General features: G+C 43.9%; 1 protein-coding gene across 1 annotated transcript in view; it reads left to right on the forward strand.

Annotated features, from left to right (window-relative positions):
* LOC143284556 (protein SERAC1-like) overlaps positions 1-17,395 on the forward strand; it is a 37,867-nt gene extending 20,472 nt beyond the window's left edge. Inside the window, exons 12-15 of the mRNA XM_076591333.1 lie at positions 2,929-3,026; positions 4,603-4,785; positions 12,834-12,980; positions 14,591-17,395. Coding sequence (XP_076447448.1) covers positions 2,929-3,026; positions 4,603-4,785; positions 12,834-12,980; positions 14,591-14,760 — 598 coding nt within the window. The 3' untranslated portion in view covers positions 14,761-17,395. The remainder of the gene's footprint in view (positions 1-2,928; positions 3,027-4,602; positions 4,786-12,833; positions 12,981-14,590) is intronic.
* Positions 17,396-19,097: the final 1,702 nt, after the last annotated feature.

Consider the following 19,097-nt stretch of genomic DNA (forward strand, 5'->3'; position numbering starts at 1 on the left):
TTCATTCGTGGGCCTCAACTCCCATGTTCACTCGTATGCACACGAGAGGGATTTTGCGTGCATGACCATTTTTACCCCGCCACGTAGGCAGCCATACTGCTTTTTCGGGGCTGTGCATGCTGGGTATGTTCTTGTTTCCATAACCCACCGAACACTGACATGGATTACAAGATCTTTAACAAGTGTATTTGATATTCTGCTTGCGTATACACACAAAGGGGGTTCAGGCACTGACAGGTCTGCACATATGTTGACCTGGGAGATCGGAAAAATCTCCACCCTTCACCCACTAGGCACCGTTACCGAGATTCAAACCCGGGACCCTCAGATTGAAAGTCCAACGCTTTAACCGCTTGGCTATTGCGCCCGTCTGTCCCAAGTTTGAACCAGGCTGAGAGATACAGACACCTGTAGTGCTGGTCAGGAAATTTGAGCAACACTGCCAAAGGTGCATCTTTAAATAGGATGACCGACTGTGTGGTCCTAGTCTTTTTGCCAAAGGTGCGTCTTTGAATAGGATGACCGACTGTGTGGTCCCAGTCTTCCCATTTGTGCCCATGGCACACTCAGCTCTGGTTAGGAGCCAGCCACTGGCTGAAAAATCCCACTTCTGATGGGGCGGAAACCCTCATCCTCCTCGTCGTCAGTCTGCAGCGCTAACCATTCCACCACAGTGTCTTATTTTGTCAAGGAAATGATCAAACTGAGCATATATTACTCGAAAACATTTGCATAATGTGCGTTTAAATGTGTTAGGGGAGAGAGGGGTGTGTGTTGGGGGTGGGTGGGGTGGAGGAGGAGAGATGTTTGTATACAGGAGAAGTGTTTGTGTGAAACAGAAATGTTGTCATCTCTCTGTGGTAAAACTGAGCTTACATGTCAAGATGTCAGTCACCAGTTTGCATTTGGGCTTCATCCTCTTGGGACTGCATTGCTTTTGATCAGCAAAATCAGTTACACCACACGCACACAGAAGGTTGTAACTGCACTCTGAATTCACACTACACTGACCTCATTCCACCAAGGTTAACAGCAGTTAAATGGTTAAAGTCAGACTGTTCACAGATGACACAATGGTATATTTCTTAATAACAGTTATATAGAAAGAAGCAAAATATGCACTTTGCCTGGTTATCACAAATGTGTTGAATGTCTTATTTTAGTTTTCTTTAAAGCACTTTGAGAAGAAGAAGTGCCCCTGAGAAGGAGTGTCAAATTAAGCAGGCCATACACTCTGCACAGTGTCTTCATGTACAGACACTTCACTGCATAGACACTGTTATAGTAACAATGTCTACCTTTGTTTGAATTTTGAATGGGACATGTTTATTTCTTTGAATGATGACAGTATTGTCTTGCCCACAGAGTACTGTGTATTTTGCTGCCTCTGATGCTGCACATCCATATACACTGCCTCCAGAAACATCCTGAACATCACGTGGCAGGACAAAGTTGCAAGCATCCTGAGGAAAGCTGGAATCCCCAGTGTGATAGAGAAGCTTGGTCACATAGTAAAAATAGTCAGTGACTAAACCCCCAAGTATCCCCTGAAGGCCTCTACGTCGACCTGAATACCAGGGAAGCTGAGCTTGTAGCCTCAGAATGATTGACTTGGAGGCAGATGGTGCAGAAAGGCTTCTTTAAGTTCAAAGAGATGCTTGCACATTGTCCCAGGGAAAAAGAGACTGAGGTGAAAAACCTCAAGCCGGACAGACAGACCAGCATCAGACTTCACCTGTTTGCTGTGTCACTCTGGTACTGGCCTGTCCAGCCCACCAGATGCTGTATCAAATCAATCAAATCAAATCCAAAATACTTTATTAATCCACATGGAAATTAAGTTGTGCAATCACAGGCTCACTGTAAACACTAGCATAAAATCATGATGCGCAATATAAGAAGAGATTAAAACTAGTCAAATAAGAATTCCCAATAGCTGACGATAGACTAACCCCCCCCCCTCCCCCCACCCACCCCACACACACACATACTCCTGTTAAGATAATAGGATATTGCACAACAATATTTACAAATGAAAACATTGAACAAAAAAAAGGTATATATAACTAAAAATTACATGCGCACATGCATGCACACACACACACACACACCCACACTCACTCTCTCTCTCTCACACACACACACACATGCACACACATGCACACACATTAAGACCATAAGGTTTTGTACAACAATACAATTATAAAAACATCCAGGGAATAAATCATCTACATAAGTAAAATGCACACACACACACTCTCACACACATACATACACATGGATGTAGGCATGTATGCATGCACATAACATATGTCACGCCAGTAAAATTAGTACATTAACATTAAGATACATGAAATCCAAGCGAAATAAGAAAATATTTTAAAATCACTTCTGATCACACACACACACATAGAAACGCTTGCCCGTGCTCACCTGCTCAGTCCCACATGCACGCATAATGTCTGCTCCCGTGCACTCGTCTGCTGGTGAAGTTCAGGTGTTGCTGTGACGAGTGGGCTTGGGGGTTGGGGGGTGTATCAATCACCAGCCAGAGTAATAATAATAATAATAATAATGGATACTTATATAGCACACTATCCAGAAATCTGCTCTAGGTGCTTTACAAAAACACTTTGTTAACATAAAACATTACATCTATGTTACATACACACACCAAAATATGACTACACACACACACACACACACACACACACACACACACACACACTGCATACATACATCTTAACAATACATGTGTATCTAACAGCTACCCTAACACATACGCACACATAAGCAGGCACAAACTTACATAAACGCACGCACACACAATACACAGAGTACAGCAATATTGTCTCCCAAGGCTTACGCATGCCTGTCAGTGTATTTTGCTGCATGCACCATGTAACACTGAAAGCTGTATGTGTTCAGGTGCACACTTCTGGGCCGAAGTCAGGAACTCCTGGAAAAGCTGTATCATGCAGGGGTTGGCAAAAGGCCCATCATTTGGGTGGGACACTCCATGGGAGGTAAGTCAGATCAGGTTGGATCATTTGATGACTGGTTTGTTGGTTGTTGCAAGAAACGCAGAGGGACAGATGCATGAACTGAAGGTTTCAAGCTAGAATATTGGGTTTTTCCTATGCTCACTTCCAAAATAACCCCACCCCATACCTGTCAATGTACTTTGTAACAGTTAATAATCATCACGATAACTTCAGAATCACTTCGGATCATCAACAACAACAACAACGGGTGCAATAGCCGAGTGGTAAAAGCGCTGGACTTTCAGTCTGAGGGTCCCGGGTTCGAATCTCGGTGCACCTGGTGGATAAGGGGTGGAGATTTTTCCGATCTCCCAGGTCAACATAAATGCAGACCTGCTAGTGCCTGAACCCCCTTCATGTGTATGCGCATGCAGAAGATCAAATACGCACGTTAAAGATCCTGTAATCCATGTCAGCATTCGGTGGGTTATGGAAACAAGAATATACCCAGCATGCACACCCCCGAAAACGGAATATGGCTGCCTACATGGCGGGGTAAATAAAAACGGTCATACACGTAAAATGTTACATGTCTGTCTGAGTGTGTATGCATGTGCGTCTGAAATGTGATTGAATGATACAGGAAACGAATGATGAGCGCCCAGTGGCAGCCGTCAGTCGGCTCTACCCAGGTAGGCAGCCTGTGATGCAAATGTCCCCGTGTATGCAAAGCGCTTAGAGCTTGGTCTCTGACCAAGGATAGGCGCTATATAAGTATCCACATCAGTCAATCAATCAATATTTTCAAACACTATTGTTGACATTGTGCAGAAAATGAAACAAGATTTTTGCCCCCTCCTCTGCACTGTACGTCCTGGCAGCCATGTTGACATCTTCAACAACTTTTCGCATTACAAAACAAAAAGAACTCATCAAAATCAAGTGAAAACTTGCAGAGATATTGCTTCGAACATGCATCAAGGTGGTTGCTATTTGCAACAAAGTAACTTTAATCGAATGACCAGCTGGACTGTCGTTAATGCATTCACCCCTACAGTGAAGATGTATCTTCTCTCGGAAGTGAAGGGCTAAAACGGCTAGTGTGAGTTGACTCTTACCTCAGCTATGCATAACACTGACAGATTATAACTATACAGGTATTTCATCACGGATGTTTTAAGCTCAAGTGTAATCTCTCCAAACCAAACTGGAATAAGACTCAGTGTGGATAGTAGATGACATGGGAATAAGACCACCTGCCTCATATCACAATATCATTATCGTTATTATTGTTGTTGTCACCATCATCATTATAACTGTTATCACTGGTGATGATGATAATGATGATTGTTGTTGTTGGTGTTGTTGCTTTTAATATTCTAATCATCATGATCATTGTTACCATGATCATCAGCACTCACAGTGTGTGTTGTGTTGCGGTGTGTGTGTTTGTGTGTGTGTGTGCATGTGTGTGTGGTGTGTGTGTGTGCATGTGTGTGTGGTGTGTTGCGTTGCGGTGTGTGTGTGTGCATGTGTGTGTTTGTGTTGGTATGTGTGTGTTTGTGTTGGTCTGTGTGTGTGTGTTGCGTTGCGGTGTGTTGCGACGTGTGCACACCAGGCCTGCTGATCAAGCAGATGCTGGAGCTGTGTGAGGGGGACGTGCAGTACGGCCCCCTGAGGGAGCAGACCTGCGGCCTCCTGCTGTACGCCGTGCCTCACCGCGGCCTGTCCCTGGCTGCCATCACCTCCCAGGTCCACTACCTCCTCTTCCCCTCCACCGAGGTGCAGGAGCTCAGGGCAGGTGGGTCACGTCACGTCAGTGTGATGTCCGTACAAAGAAAGTGAAAGTACAATAACCTGTGTACCTTGTTACTGGCACATGCTCAGAGATCCGGTGCTGCTGATAGCCGTTTGCATGGGACGAGGATTGGCTGAGCAATACAGTTTTGTTCAATATCCTTTAATCTCTTGTCTTATAAAGCTGTATGTGTGCCATGCATTATATAAAACATCAAAGTCAGCAGCCCAGTGCTGTTCCCAGAACAGTGCTGGATTCCCAGAATCCCTGTATGGTTGGTAATGGGTGGAGATTTTTTTTACCAATCTCCCACTTCAGCAGATTGTGCAGACCTGCTTTGTGCCTGGACCCTCATTGGGTGTACAAATGCAAGCAGAAGATTAAATACAGACGTTAAAGATCCCGTAATCCATGTCAGCATTCGGTGGGTTATTGAAACAAGAACATACCTGGCATGCATGCACCTCCCCCGGCCCCCCACAGTCCCCCATGAAAACAAAGTATGACTGCTTACATGGCAGGGATAAAAATGGTTATAGACATAAAAGCCCACTCGTGTTTACAAGTGAACGTTGGGAGTCACAACCCACGAATGAAGAAGAGGTGAGTGGCAGGTGGGTAGCTAGTCACACACTTACAGGTGAGGGCAGGTAGTGTAGCTAGTCACACAGTTACAGGTGAGGGCAGGTAGTGTAGCTAGTCACACAGTTACAGGTGAGGGCAGGTAGTGTAGCTAGTCACACACTTACAGGTGAGGGCAGGTAGTGTAGCGAGTCACACACTCACAGGTGAAGGCAGGTAGTGTAGCTAGTCACACACTTACAGGTGAGGGCAGGTAGTGTAGCTAGTCACACAGTTACAGGTGAGGGCAGGTAGTGTAGCTAGTCACACACTTACAGGTGAGGGCAGGTAGTGTAGCTAGTCACACACTCACAGGTGAAGGGCAGGTAGTGTAGCTAGTCACACAGTTACAGGTGAGGGCAGGTAGTGTAGCTAGTCACACACTTACAGGTGAGGGCAGGTAGTGTAGCTAGTCACACAGTTACAGGTGAGGGCAGGTAGTGTAGCTAGTCACACAGTTACAGGTGAGGGCAGGTAGTGTAGCTAGTCACACAGTTACAGGTGAGGGCAGGTAGTGTAGCTAGTCACACACTTACAGGTGAGGGCAGGTAGTGTAGCTAGTCACACACTTACAGGTGAGGGCAGGTAGTGTAGCTAGTCACACACTTACAGGTGAGGGCAGGTAGTGTAGCTAGTCACACACTTACAGTCACACACTTACAGGTGAGGGCAGGTAGTGTAGCTAGTCACACACAGGTGAGGCCAGGTAGTGTAGCTAGTCACACACTTACAGGTGAGGGCAGGTAGTGTAGCTAGTCACACACTTACAGGTGAGGGCAGGTAGTGTAGCTAGTCACACACTTACAGGTGAGGGCAGGTAGTGTAGCTAGTCACACGCTTACAGGTCAGATAGGTAGCTAGTCAAGGCTCTTAGGATGGGCAATTTTTGTTGTTTTTCTGGTGCCAGTTTTTTTTTTTTATATTCCAAACCCCTTTGCCCCGTTTCAAGGAGGTAGAACACAGTCGTGGTGTTTCCTGGGCAATTCAAATGAGCCCATTCCTGTCCAGATCAGACTTCATTGCAGGTTTACTCCCCACATGTGGCAAGTAGCACTGGGTCACACGCTTACTGGTATGCAGGAGAGAACCTCTGCTGACCTAACCATTTGCAGAGACCCAGGTTTTGGCACACAGCTGACAGACCTAGAGCAAACTGACGTACATTTCCAAGGCGGAAGTTGCAACCCTTAACAGAATCGTAAAAACTGCCTACCAAGATTACCGGGGCTGATCTACCTTCTCTAGAAGACATATATTATAAGCGGCTACTCAAAATAGCAGAATCTGTTCAAACATGTGTGTGTGTGTGAGAGAGAGAGAGAGAGTGAGTGTGTGTGTGTGTGTGTGTGCATGCATGTGTGTGTGAGTGTGTGTGTGCAGTGCATGCATGGTTGAGTATGCACAAGTTTTTATATTGATATGCACTTGTATGTATCCCAATTTCTACTGTATCTGTGTTTATGTATGATTTTCGATTTATGTTCATACCTTGTTATGTACTATTCCCCCCCAATATTCCTTGTGACCCTGGTATACTTGGTAATAAAGACATATTCTGTTCTGTTCTATTCTATTCTATTCTATTCTATTCTATTCTATTCTATGCCTTTTGTGTGGCGCCCCAGCAACTCTCCACAGTGGAGGGAGAAGAAGAAGAAGAAACACATGGTTCACTTGACACAGCATATCCTGAAGTGTTACAAAACAAGTACATGGCTCACTGTATAGTTTGCCTCCTGACTGCTGACACGTTTTGATGTCAATGTATGTGTAAGAATATATACATCTTAATAACACATGAATAAATGAAACTTGAAAAAGATTTGGTTTTTTATCAAAAATATTGATTTAATTACACATACTTAACCGTGACCCAACTAGTGCAGACTCCGGCAGGGGTCTGACATTCCTGTCCTGTGCAAACTATCCGCCCATGCGGAGCAGACGAAACTACGGCCGATAACCTCCCGGAAGTAGGTAACCTCCCCTTTGTCCCGCTGGTTATCGCCCTCTTTTTCCGGCAGCCATCATGACTCCTGTACCTGTGCTCTTCATACGGCTAAGTTTTTTCGTATTTTCTGTCTGTCTGTCGATTCTCTGGCGTTCTTGTTTGTGGTCAAATTATGTCTCCAACCAGGTCACATAATTATGTAGCTCGATTGGGGAATCGTGCTAAAATTAAAGCGCGATCGCAATCGATTCGCTGACACTCTGGGCCCTCTACTCCTGGCCCTCTAAACAACGCCAACCCGCCGCCTTCTCCACTTCCTCCGCTCCCTCCGGTCGACTCCAGACCTCCGCCACCTCCTCTGATGACTTCTAGAGGTTTGTGGTCACACACTCAGGTCAGTGTTACCTTTCATGTCATTTTTATCGATCCGCGAACTCACTCGACGCGATCCGCGTTTTCTCGGCCCTGCCAGTCGGCAGTGTACGAGTCGATCTCCTCTATCTCTTTACCATACCCACAGTTGCACCAATGGAATGGCCACAATCCCTTGGGAAAAAAAAAAAAAAAAAAAAAAAAAAAAAAAAAAAAGGCAGCTTGTCTTGGATCCGCACGTTAGACTGGGCCCTATGTGCGATGCGTCCGTGGTGGCGGCCGTGACATCGGATCACGCGACCCCCCACGCGGCTTGCCTCGACCGTCTCGGATCCAATAGCGACCGAGGCGTGTAGGGATGCCCTCCCCTGGTGTAGGGAGGAAGGTGGACCACTAGGGGACACGCTTGCCCATACGCGTGCTCCCCCCCCCCTTGTCCGGATCACCCGATCCAAGGGAGGCAACCCCTGCTTCGGCACCCTTGCCGGTGACCGCCGCAGTTATTTCCCTTGCACCGGCACTGCTCCTCGCCTTCAGTGCGAGAAAAATCAGAAAATATGTAAACGAGTTTTGTATTTAAAGTTTTCACAATGAATATCAAGATAATTCTTACATGTATTAATAACTCGATCCTGCCTCTCGGCAGTGCTCGGGCCGATCTTGTCTATCACTTTATCCGTCAACACACAACTGACAACTGAACGCCGGTCCTCTCGCAGGAGCTGTTCGCGAGATTGGACCGCCGTTCAGCAACAGGGGGATGCACATCCCACGGCAAGCCGACGGACTTGTCACCCCCTCGCCCACGACGCCCATAACACTCGATTACGGCGCCGTCATGCCACATGCCCTGACCGTCTCGCGTCCGATGGCAACCGATTCGGGTTGGGACGCCCACGGCACTAAGGGGCATTATAATTATTCCCCTTGCGCTCGTTTTCACCTGTGTCGGTTACGGTGGCATCGAACCACGGACTCTCACACACAACATGACACTCCTCCCTGTTCAGCGAGGACACGTCGCACCAGGAGGATATGTGCTCTAAAGACACATTCCTTTTCGATGATTTTCGGCGCCAAGGGAGGCAACTCCACATTTGTAACCTAGGCGCTCGAAGCTGTGGTTAAATTTCGCCGACACAGCACATCACTCCTGCCCCCCGTGCTGTCCACCAACGATGTTTTCTTTCGGTTTCTCATTGGGTCCTCATGCCCAGTCAGGGACTTTACACATCTTTGCATAGCAACTGCACTTTTCTTGCTGTTTCTCAGGCTATTGGCTACAGGAAATGCATCACAATATTTCCCCTTCTATCCATTTGATTTATTATCACAAGCAACAATCACGAAATATATATAGAAAAATCTATACATATTAAAAAAAAAAAAAAAAAAAAAAAAAAAATCTATATATATGTATATATATATATATATATATACATATATATATATACACACACACATATATACATATATATGAGATATATTGCTACATTCATACGCATTTCTGCTTTCACGTATAGATGCGTACTTATCCATCGGTATACACATGTGTATGTGCTTATGGGATAGGTTCAGACGACTTTCATATTAACATGTACAATTATATTTCTATCTCAATTCATTGACATCTGTTCATTGAGATTCCCTACATAGCAATATAGGCACACTTGCATTTGCGGCCTTCTGTTCACAATGCCCAGAACTCTCTGCCTCTACGTACTGGCACTTTATTCATATGCGTATGTACATCTCATATGTAGGTGCATGGACAGATTCCTTTCCATTGATGATTATGCACACTTACCCACTTACTTGGGTATATCGGTGCACGCTACACGTATGCTTATACAGCCGCTTATTTCTTGTGTCTCGATCTCTTGTCATTGGCATACTTCTGACATCACTTGAGCTGATGGAAGTTTTTATTCCCTTGGCACATATATGTATTCATTTTCATAAATTCATCCCTACCTTGCTTTTGGAGGACGACTGCACTCACAAAAATAAAATAAAATAATAATAGCCTCATTCACGCCTGAATGTATGCTCCTTCACATTTCAATAGTGGCTGGTCCTTAGGGATCCACACATACCCCCTTCACACCCACAGGGCTAAGAATGCCTCTCTTGGTGCAAGGACGGACAAGGCAACCCAACTCATTTGCCTGCAACAATCACCCATAAGGCTGGAGATGCACAAGGAAGGGTGAGGCAGTCCAACTTAGAGGTGCCACTCTGGACACACATGCCTTTCATTCCTTCCAAGTTTGTAAGGCATCCCTTCTTTCTCCCCTTGCCTACAACAACCCTTGGTTTGCACCACTGTGATTGTGACAAAAGCTCCACACAGGCCCTACATCCTAGCCAGCCTTCCCATGAAGAGGTGTCTATCTTGCCTTACAAGTTTTAGCGGACCCAAAAACTGCCCACTGGGCAGGAGACAATCACCCTCAGCCCATCTCTTCTACTCCTCTCTAGTAGCAGAAGGCCTGGGTCATAATTGTTTTCCTCTACATTTGGGAGAAAGGCATATTGACGAGGACGGATGCGTCCCACAAAGCACAACGAACCGTCCATTAGCCACAGGGGTGTACCTTTCTGCCCACTCATACCAGCACGGCAGATGCCGCATTCAAGCACATCAGTTCACCCCATCACCTTGCTTGAACACAAATCCAGCATCAACGTCTCAAACAATTGGCATTCGAAAGCACTTTCTGCACTTAGTCTTCCCTGCCCGATCCTTTCGGCCTCTACACACAACCACTGCTGTGGTTACAGATGGCCATTCCTCCTCAAGCACTGTCTTTCCAATGAGACACTTCCAGAGGTTGCTAGCCTAGGCAGGCTATCCCATCATGGAGCCCCAGCCTTCGGTCAAGGGACTGTCAGAGGATGACTTTGTTGTCACTTCGGAAGCGAGCACCATGTCTTTCTGACACACGGTTGCACCACAAGACCCCGTCAACTCTTTCCGGCTTCCTTACATTGCAACATAATCTGCATGGTGAACACCTTCGTCCCTGAAGCACACAGCAGCTGTTTCCTGGTTTACCCATGCTGATCGGTGTCCTCCTAGGAACAGTATATGATAATCAGTCGAGTACGACAGTCTCCATCAGAACAGCAGAGGAGGCATCTGCTGTCCAGTCTATTCGGGCTGGAATTCGATTATACAATTTATAGTAGAGAGTGTTTTGCCCAAGTTGCATCCCCGGTCCCTCAATCAAGAGGGCCTTAGGACTCATAATTGGGAAGGTTCCCAAAGGCTACTTAGGCCTAAGGCTACAGCACTAAGTCCCAGTGCAATTTGACTTCTAGTCTGAGAGACATAGTCATTCATGAAAGACTAAGCTGCAAATGATTTCCCTTTGCAATTAAGAAACCACTGATAATACAGCTCTCACCTTGCAGTTGGCCATACTAAAAACGTATGTCAGATCAGTGCCTTGATGTCAATAGCCAGTACAACACATCTTGAGCCACTTACCTCCCTGCCCCGCCCCGCTCCATCCCAGACTCAGTGCGCACCACACACAGCCAGAGGCCTGTCATGGATCCGGTCCCCTTTCTCACTAAAAAACTTTCAGCAAAAATTTTCCCCATGGAAACCCTCTTCCATTTGGGAATTCCATCACTGAATGAGACTCAGTGACCTGTGGGCACATGAAATGCACTTCCACAGCCTGATCCAACCCAGCCATTGACTGCCGACAACCTTCTGCAGGTTACTCCAACAGGCCACACTCAGGCAGAGAAGCCACCAAGCCTTCCGTATGCCCCTTCGTGATGGTACCTACCTGGGCAATTACACAACCCTGTCCCAGAGACACCAGGGACATCAAGTCTTTTGTTACCAAATGTCTGCCATCCTATGCATAGGCAACATACCAGTGCTGTCATTTTTTGACAACGTCAAAAAAGGGGGGGGGGCCAGGGGCGGGGGAGTGCCCATCGCCTGTCAGCTCGCATGGAGGAGCTCCACAGATCTGGCCGTCATGCCTGAGGCAGGCCCAACACAGTGACCTACCTCTGTCTCGTGCCACAGTTTCCTTCAAACACAAAAACCACTTCCACTATCGGCCCACATCCGTTGTGGAATCATCAGATCAAACCACATGCGCACCTCCTTGCATTGACGCTCATCCGCGCTCATCTGCTCAGCTGTGGTCCACAGACCTCCCCCACAATACAGCTGTGGACCTCTGTCTTCTTTACCCGCACTAATGTCCTTAGGCGACACAGTACACTCTACTTTCGTCAAATTCTACTTGAGGGACACCTATCGCCTAAGGGATAATGGCTCATCGACTTCTACCAGAGAGATGTCGCACGCCTGCGGGTTGATGGCGCAAGAGCCATCGCTTCTGTGGTAGCTGCACAACAGACCATCACAGCTCACAGACAGTAGAACAGGCGAGCCCTCCACCTTGTCGTGCTATTCTGCACTAGTTGGGTCACGGTTAAGTATGTGTAATTAAAAGGAAATTTTCTATCTAAAATTACGTTTAAATAACATACTTACCGTGACCCAAATTTAAGACCCTCCCGTCCTCCCCGCTTCCTGTTCTTCCTGCTTACTGCGCTGGTGATGGCATATTGCCGTCAAAAGAGGGCGATAACCAGCGGGACAAAGGGGAGGTTACCTACTTCCGGGAGGTTATCGGCCGTAGTTTCGTCTGCTCCGCATGGGCGGATAGTTTGCACAGGACAGGAATGTCAGACCCCTGCCGGAGTCTGCACTAGTTGGGTCACGGTAAGTATGTTATTTAAACGTAATTTTAGATAGAAAATTTCCTTTTTTTTTTCTTTAAATCACATTCTCTTCATTTGAATAATCTGCATGATAACTCTTGGAATAGGTTTTCAAAATAAAAATGATTGATTTTTTTTTCTTATCAGATTTTTGTCATGTGAATCATCTCCACAAGCATGCTTGCAATAGATTTTCAGATTGAAATAATCAACCTTTTTTTTTCTTTTTTTTCTTTTTTTTTTTTTTTTAATTAGATTCTTCTCATCTGAATCGTCTGCAATGAGCACACTTGTAAGCCATTTTCAAGATAAAAATTATCAAAATTTGTTGTTGTTGTTTTCTGATCAGATTCTCCTCACCTGAAACGTCTGCACGAGCACTTCAAGCAGTTTGTGGAGAACGACGGTATCCCCTGCATGAGCTTTGGAGAACAGCTGAAGACCAACCTGAGAAAGACGCTGCCCAAAATTCTGCTGGTGCCTCCTCAGTCCAGCGGTAGGCAGGCCCTGTGGGATTTACAGAGCTTTGTTTTATTGAGTGTGTGTTTGTGTGTGTGTGTGTGCGCCGTGGAAGCTGCGATATGTAGCCTAGAAATTAGATGGGCACAGGTTTGAATGGGGTTAAAGGATAACGCATGTAACCACAGAGAAGCTAAAGTGACCAGCACTACTTGACAGAGAGGAGAATGCTTGCAACTGCAGAGAAAATATAAGCTTAGCTTGTTGTGCTGTGATTATCTGTTGTATAGCTGCCTTGGTATTTCTTTGAATAGAGTTTCTTCGGAACAAATAATGAGTGCTGCTTGTAATAACATGGAGGATAATGGCTTGTACCAACAGGAAAGATAAAGCGACGACCACTGCTTATATCACTATACAGGACAGTGCTGGTAACCATAGCGAAGATAAAGCACTGCTTGTAATAACAGAGGCAAATGATTGTACCAACAGAAAAAAATAATGTGACAAGCGCTACTTTTAATGACAGAGAGGATAATGCTTTCAACAACAGAGAAGATATAAGCTCAGCTTGTTGTGCTTGAATTATCTGTTGTATAGCTGCATCTGTATTTCTTTGAATAGAGTTGTTAGGGTTTGTTTTTTTTTAATGATGATAAAGTAATGAGAACTGCTTGTAATAACATAGAGGACAGTGCTTGTACCTGTGGAGAAGTTAAAGTGATGAACACTGCTTATAATAACATAGAGGATAATGATTGTACCTATTGAGAAGATAAAGTGATCACTACTTGTAATATTTGTATTTGTATTTCTTTTTATCACAACAGATTTCTCTGTGTGAAATTCGGGCTGCTCTCCCCAGGGAGAGCGCGTCGCTACATTACAGCGCCACCCATTTTTTTGAATTTTTTCCTGCGTGCAGTTTTATTTGTTTTTCCTATCGAAGTGGATTTTTCTACAGAATTTTGCCAGGAACAACCCTTTTGTTGCCGTGGGTTCTTTTACGTGCGCTAAGTGCATGCTACACACAGGACCTCGGTTTATCGTCTCATCCGAATGACTAGCAAGCAGACCACCACGCAAGGTCTAGTGGAGGGGGAGAAAATTTCGGCGGCTGAGCTGTGATTCGAACCAGCACGCTAAGATTCTCTCGCTTCCTAGGCGGACGCATTACCTCTAGGCTATCACTCCAGTATAACATAGAGGATGATGCCTGTACCCACAAAGAAGATAAAGCACTGCTTGTAATAACATAGAGATTAATGCTTGTACCTAAAGAGAAGATAAAGTGATGAATACTGTTTGCAAGAACACACAGGACAATACTTTTAACTATCGAGAAGATAAACCACTGCTTGTAATAACACCTCTAGAGGACAATGCTTGTACCTACAAGGAAGATAAAGTGATGTGTGTGTGTGTGTGCGCGTGTGTGTGTGTGTGTGTGCATGTGTGTGTGTGTGTGAGTATGCATGTGTGTGTGTGAGTGTGTGTGCATGTGTGTGTGTGTGTGTGTGACTGCGTGCGCATGTGTGTGTGTGTGTGTGTGTGTGTGTGTGTGTGTGTGTGTGTGTGTGAGTATGCATGTGTGTGTGTGACTGCGTGCGCATGTGTGTGTGTGTGTGTGTATGTGTCGTGTGGCAGACCCCGGGGTGGGTGAGTTCAGTGCTCTGCCCCTGAACCACGTTAACATCTGCAAGCCGGACAGCCGGGACAGCAACCTGTACCAGCAGACCCTGTCCTTCGTGCACCGCTGCATCTTCTTCTCCTACGTCCACAGGCTGCGCCGGAGTGTGGCCGGCACTCTGGACTAGCGCCTTGGTTGGTTCGGGTCGCGTTGGGTTGGGTTGGGTTACGCTGCTGTCAGGTATCTGCCTTGCAGACGTGGTATTAGCGTATGTGGATTTGTCCAAAGACAGGGATGCCTCCTTGAGAAACTGAATCTCAGACTGAAACTGAGACTGGTTTGGTTGAATAGCCTTCCATGTAATTAACATTACGCTCCTCTCCACTTCCGCAGCGTCTTTGAAATCTTCTCTGTGAAGACCCATCTGAATAAAGCAGTACTGATAATTTTTGTCCACTACAAATCAGAACTGCATCCTATCCAGTGTGTGTTTGTGTCTGTGTGTGTGAGCAAGTGATTTGCACAAGTTGTGTCATAATGTTTGTTTGAGGTTTGTGTGTAAATTGATTTGTTTTATAATATTTCGTTATTTATATTTAGCCATTAGACTGCCAGTTAAGCTGATCTCAAACAGCCGATAATTCACTTCCCTGCCACTGCCACTAAGTTGTACCAAAACGGCGGCTAAATATCTCCATCTTGTGAAAGCTTTAACATTGTTTTGGAATTAGTATATTGGTAGCGTTAGCTTCTCCAACGTTCACCTGACTCTTACAGTAACATAGAAACACCCTACATCACCCAGGAATCTAGTTTTTCAAGTGATTTGATTGGCTGACTGGAACATGTCAACAACTCAATATCTGTGCAAGCAAGCTAAATCCTGATGCCTTGTCCAAGCCGAGTGTGAGCAAAAGTAAACGCCGTGACACAGGATTTGGTTGATGCTCAATGAAAATTAGAATGAATGCTTGGAGAAGTTAAACTGCAATCTGATGATTCTTTGGAAGAGGATGGTGCGGAATATCAACCTACATTCACCCAAAGAGCAGAACAGGGTTCAACTTTCCTAGAAGACAGCACTGAATGATTCAAGAAAAGAACATTCTGTGTGTGACAGACAGGCCCATGAGATGTAGTAGAGATGGAGGAGGGATTGAATTACAGTGTGCAGAGTGAATCAAGACACAAGGTTGGTTGGGAAAGTGGGAAGTTGTTTTGTATTCCAAAAGGCAATGAAAATATTGACATTGGTATTCCAAGAGGCTGTGAAGATAATTTCATGTGTATTCTTTGAGCCAGTGAAGATATTTTCATTTGTATCCAAGAGGCTCTGAAGATATTTTCATTTGTATCCAAGGGACTCTGAAGACATTTTCATTTGTATCCAAGAGACTCTGAAGATATTTTCATTTGTGTTCCAAAAGGCTCTGAAGATATTTTCATTTGTATTCTTTGAGGCAATGAAGATATTTTCATTTGTATCCAAGAGGCTATGAAGATATTTTCATTTGTATTCCAAGAGGCTGTGAAGATATTTTCATTTTTGAATTCCAAGAGTAAATGAAGATATTTTCATTTGTATCCAAGAGGCTCTGAAGATATTTTCATATCTTTTACACTGAGTTCATCAAAATGAATTTTGCAGATTCCTGAAGATATTTTCATATCTTTTACACTGAGCTGGTTATAACAAATTATCTGAATTCCTGCATATTACTGTGAAGTACAGAAGAGGTCGCTGCAGTTCTGATTTCCTGATTTTGTGTCCCAGGATTCCACAGCACCCTGGAAATGTGGAAGAGTCTTGGAAAAACGAGAGAACTTCCAGGACTGGAAATGTTTGGGGGGAAAAATGCGTCTAGCCCGTCTGAGTCTGGAAAAGTCTTGGAGTTTCAATAAAAGCCTACCAGACCTGTACCATTCATATCAAAGAGCCTTTCATAACAAAGTGCTAAATGCATTAAAAAAAAAAAATATATTCAAAAGGTGGTGGAAATTGAACATTGATATCTGGATATTTCCACCCATCTCTTTTGTCAGCAGCGTAGCATCCTTTTTTTTCAAGTTTGGCTTTGTGTTTGGTTTAGAAAATGTTCATTTTGGTTGGAAAAGGTCTGGGAAAAGTGTGGAATTTTGTTTGGTCAAATTTGCCTGGTGTGTCTGGTAATACATGCAACAAACATTACCACAGAAAATATTCAGGGTTTCATCTTTTTGGGGTTTTTTATCCATCTCTCTTTCTTGATATCTTCATTGTTAATTCAGTACAAACATTACCACAGAATGTATTCAGGGTTTCTTTTGGGGGGTTTCTTTATCCATCTCTCTTTCTTGATATCTTCATTGTTAATTCAATACAAACATTACCACAGAATGTATTCAGGGTTTCTTCTTTTGTAGGTTTTCTTTATCCATCTCTCTTTCTCAGTATATTCGTTGTTAATTCAATCTTTAAAAGATATTGGGTTACAACTTACTGTGTGTGTGGGTGTGTGTTTGTTTGTGTGTGTATTTGTGTGTGTGTGTGTGTGTGCGTGTGTGTGTGTGTGTTTTGATGATGATGATGATTTGAGTACTTATACAGCACCTATCCTCAGTTGAAAACCAAGCTCAAAGCACTCTACAAATGCAGAGTCATTTGCGCAACATGCTGCCTACCTGGGCAGAGCCTGCTAGCAGCTGCCATTGGGCACTTATCATTTGTTCACAACAGTTGAGTGTGTATGTGTCTTTCAGCCTTGACGTTTGTACTGAACGGTTTTCATTTCTTTGTGTTCATGTTGGAGAGTGACAGTACTTACGAACAGCGAATCGATGTATGTTACTTGCGCACTGAATATCAGAATATTTCATCATTGTTGTGGTTGTTCTCCTTCTTTTTGATTTTTCTAAAACTTTTTTTTTATTGTTATTATTATTCATGGTCTTCTTTTTTAATATTACTGTCATTATCTTTATTCTTCTTTGTCTTCTTATTGTGATCATATTTTTTATCTTATTATTATTATCATTAATAGAATTTGTGAGTGATTTCAACACTCACCACACAGTGGTGTGTGTGTGTGTGTTTGTTTTTGTTTTTTTACAGCAGATATGGTTTGGCATAGTTATATGGATCAGTTCACATGCTTTAACACCTCCTTGAAACTGAAAACTGAAACTGAAAGCAGGTGTAATTGCAGAGCTCTGATGCCTTTGTGTGTTTTGTGCAGTTTTCCATGATCATGTGTGTCTGTGTCTGTGCCTATGTGTGTGCTTTGTTATTGACACTTTCCATTTGTCTTGCTTGAAAGTCTTCATCATAATGCCCGGTGTGTATCATTATTCATTTGTGTTAAGATTTGCATAAGATTCAGCTCTATATAAATACCATTATTATTATTATTATTATTATGTGGCGCTGAATCTTGTGCACAGACAAATCAAAGCGCTTAATCCCCCGTGTCCCATGGTTTCCACTGCTTCTTCTATCTATCGCCCACAAACACTTTGGAATTCTCTCCCTTTTCGTGTCCGGCATCGTCCATCCATCTTGCCCTTCAAGACTGTACTGCAAAGCCCTCCTGATTTAGCAATGTTATGAGCAGTATTTTAAGGTTTTTTGTTTGTGTGTTGTTGTTGTTTTTTGTTGTTGTTTTTTTTCCAGCAGTATGGTAGTTTTTCTTGTTTGGTAATGTAACCTGTTTTGCATAAAATATGAATGACATGTATGTGCATGTGTGTGTGTGTGTACATGGTTAGAAGCATGTTGAGATTATGTATAATTATATATATGTGTAGCTTGAATGTGTGTGCTTGCACCTTAACCCAAAGGTCAGGCACTCTACAAACAACTGTCATAGTTATTTTTGTTAGTATTATTATTATTATCGTTATATACTCTTCAGTAAGTGCCTGAGCAATAGAATAATCAATGACATTAATCGTGAAATGTTTCAGCCAAGTGCTTTGCTTTGAATAAAAAAAAAAAAAAGAAAAAAAAGTAAACCACTATAACCTCTCTACCATTTTATAAACTGATTATAAACATGTTTTTTTCAGAAAATGTCAATGTGCCCAGTATTTTCAGTCAAAAATTTATTCAGTACTACTAATGTATCATTGCTTCTGTTGTTAATTGTGGTGCAGTGCACTGATACAGAGAACAGTACTATTTTAAAAGTTTCAGCCAAACTGTTGATTGATTTAAACTTTTGTTCACATGACATTTTTAACCAGTTTTCATCTCGCATGGTTGTGAGGCTTGGTGCAGAATATTGTACCCATACAAAAGTAGTTGGACGTTTTTCTCCTGCTGAAGCACTTTAAAACCTGCCTGCTAGGCACTGTTGTCACAGTGGAAGCCTTAACTTACTCAGTACAGCCAGTCCTCTCTTCTCCTCTACACAGACCCCTCGGATGTCCAGTGGGTGACCCAACGTTTAGCTTCCGTCATCAGAATTGTGGTATTCTTTGTCAACATTCACCTCTTCAGTATAAGAGCCTTCCGCTTGCAATATTTTGATGATGGTAACTGGGGTG

The sequence above is a fragment of the Babylonia areolata genome, chromosome 8 (assembly GCF_041734735.1).
Source record: "Babylonia areolata isolate BAREFJ2019XMU chromosome 8, ASM4173473v1, whole genome shotgun sequence".
In the NCBI taxonomy this organism is placed as follows: domain Eukaryota; kingdom Metazoa; phylum Mollusca; class Gastropoda; order Neogastropoda; family Buccinidae; genus Babylonia; species Babylonia areolata.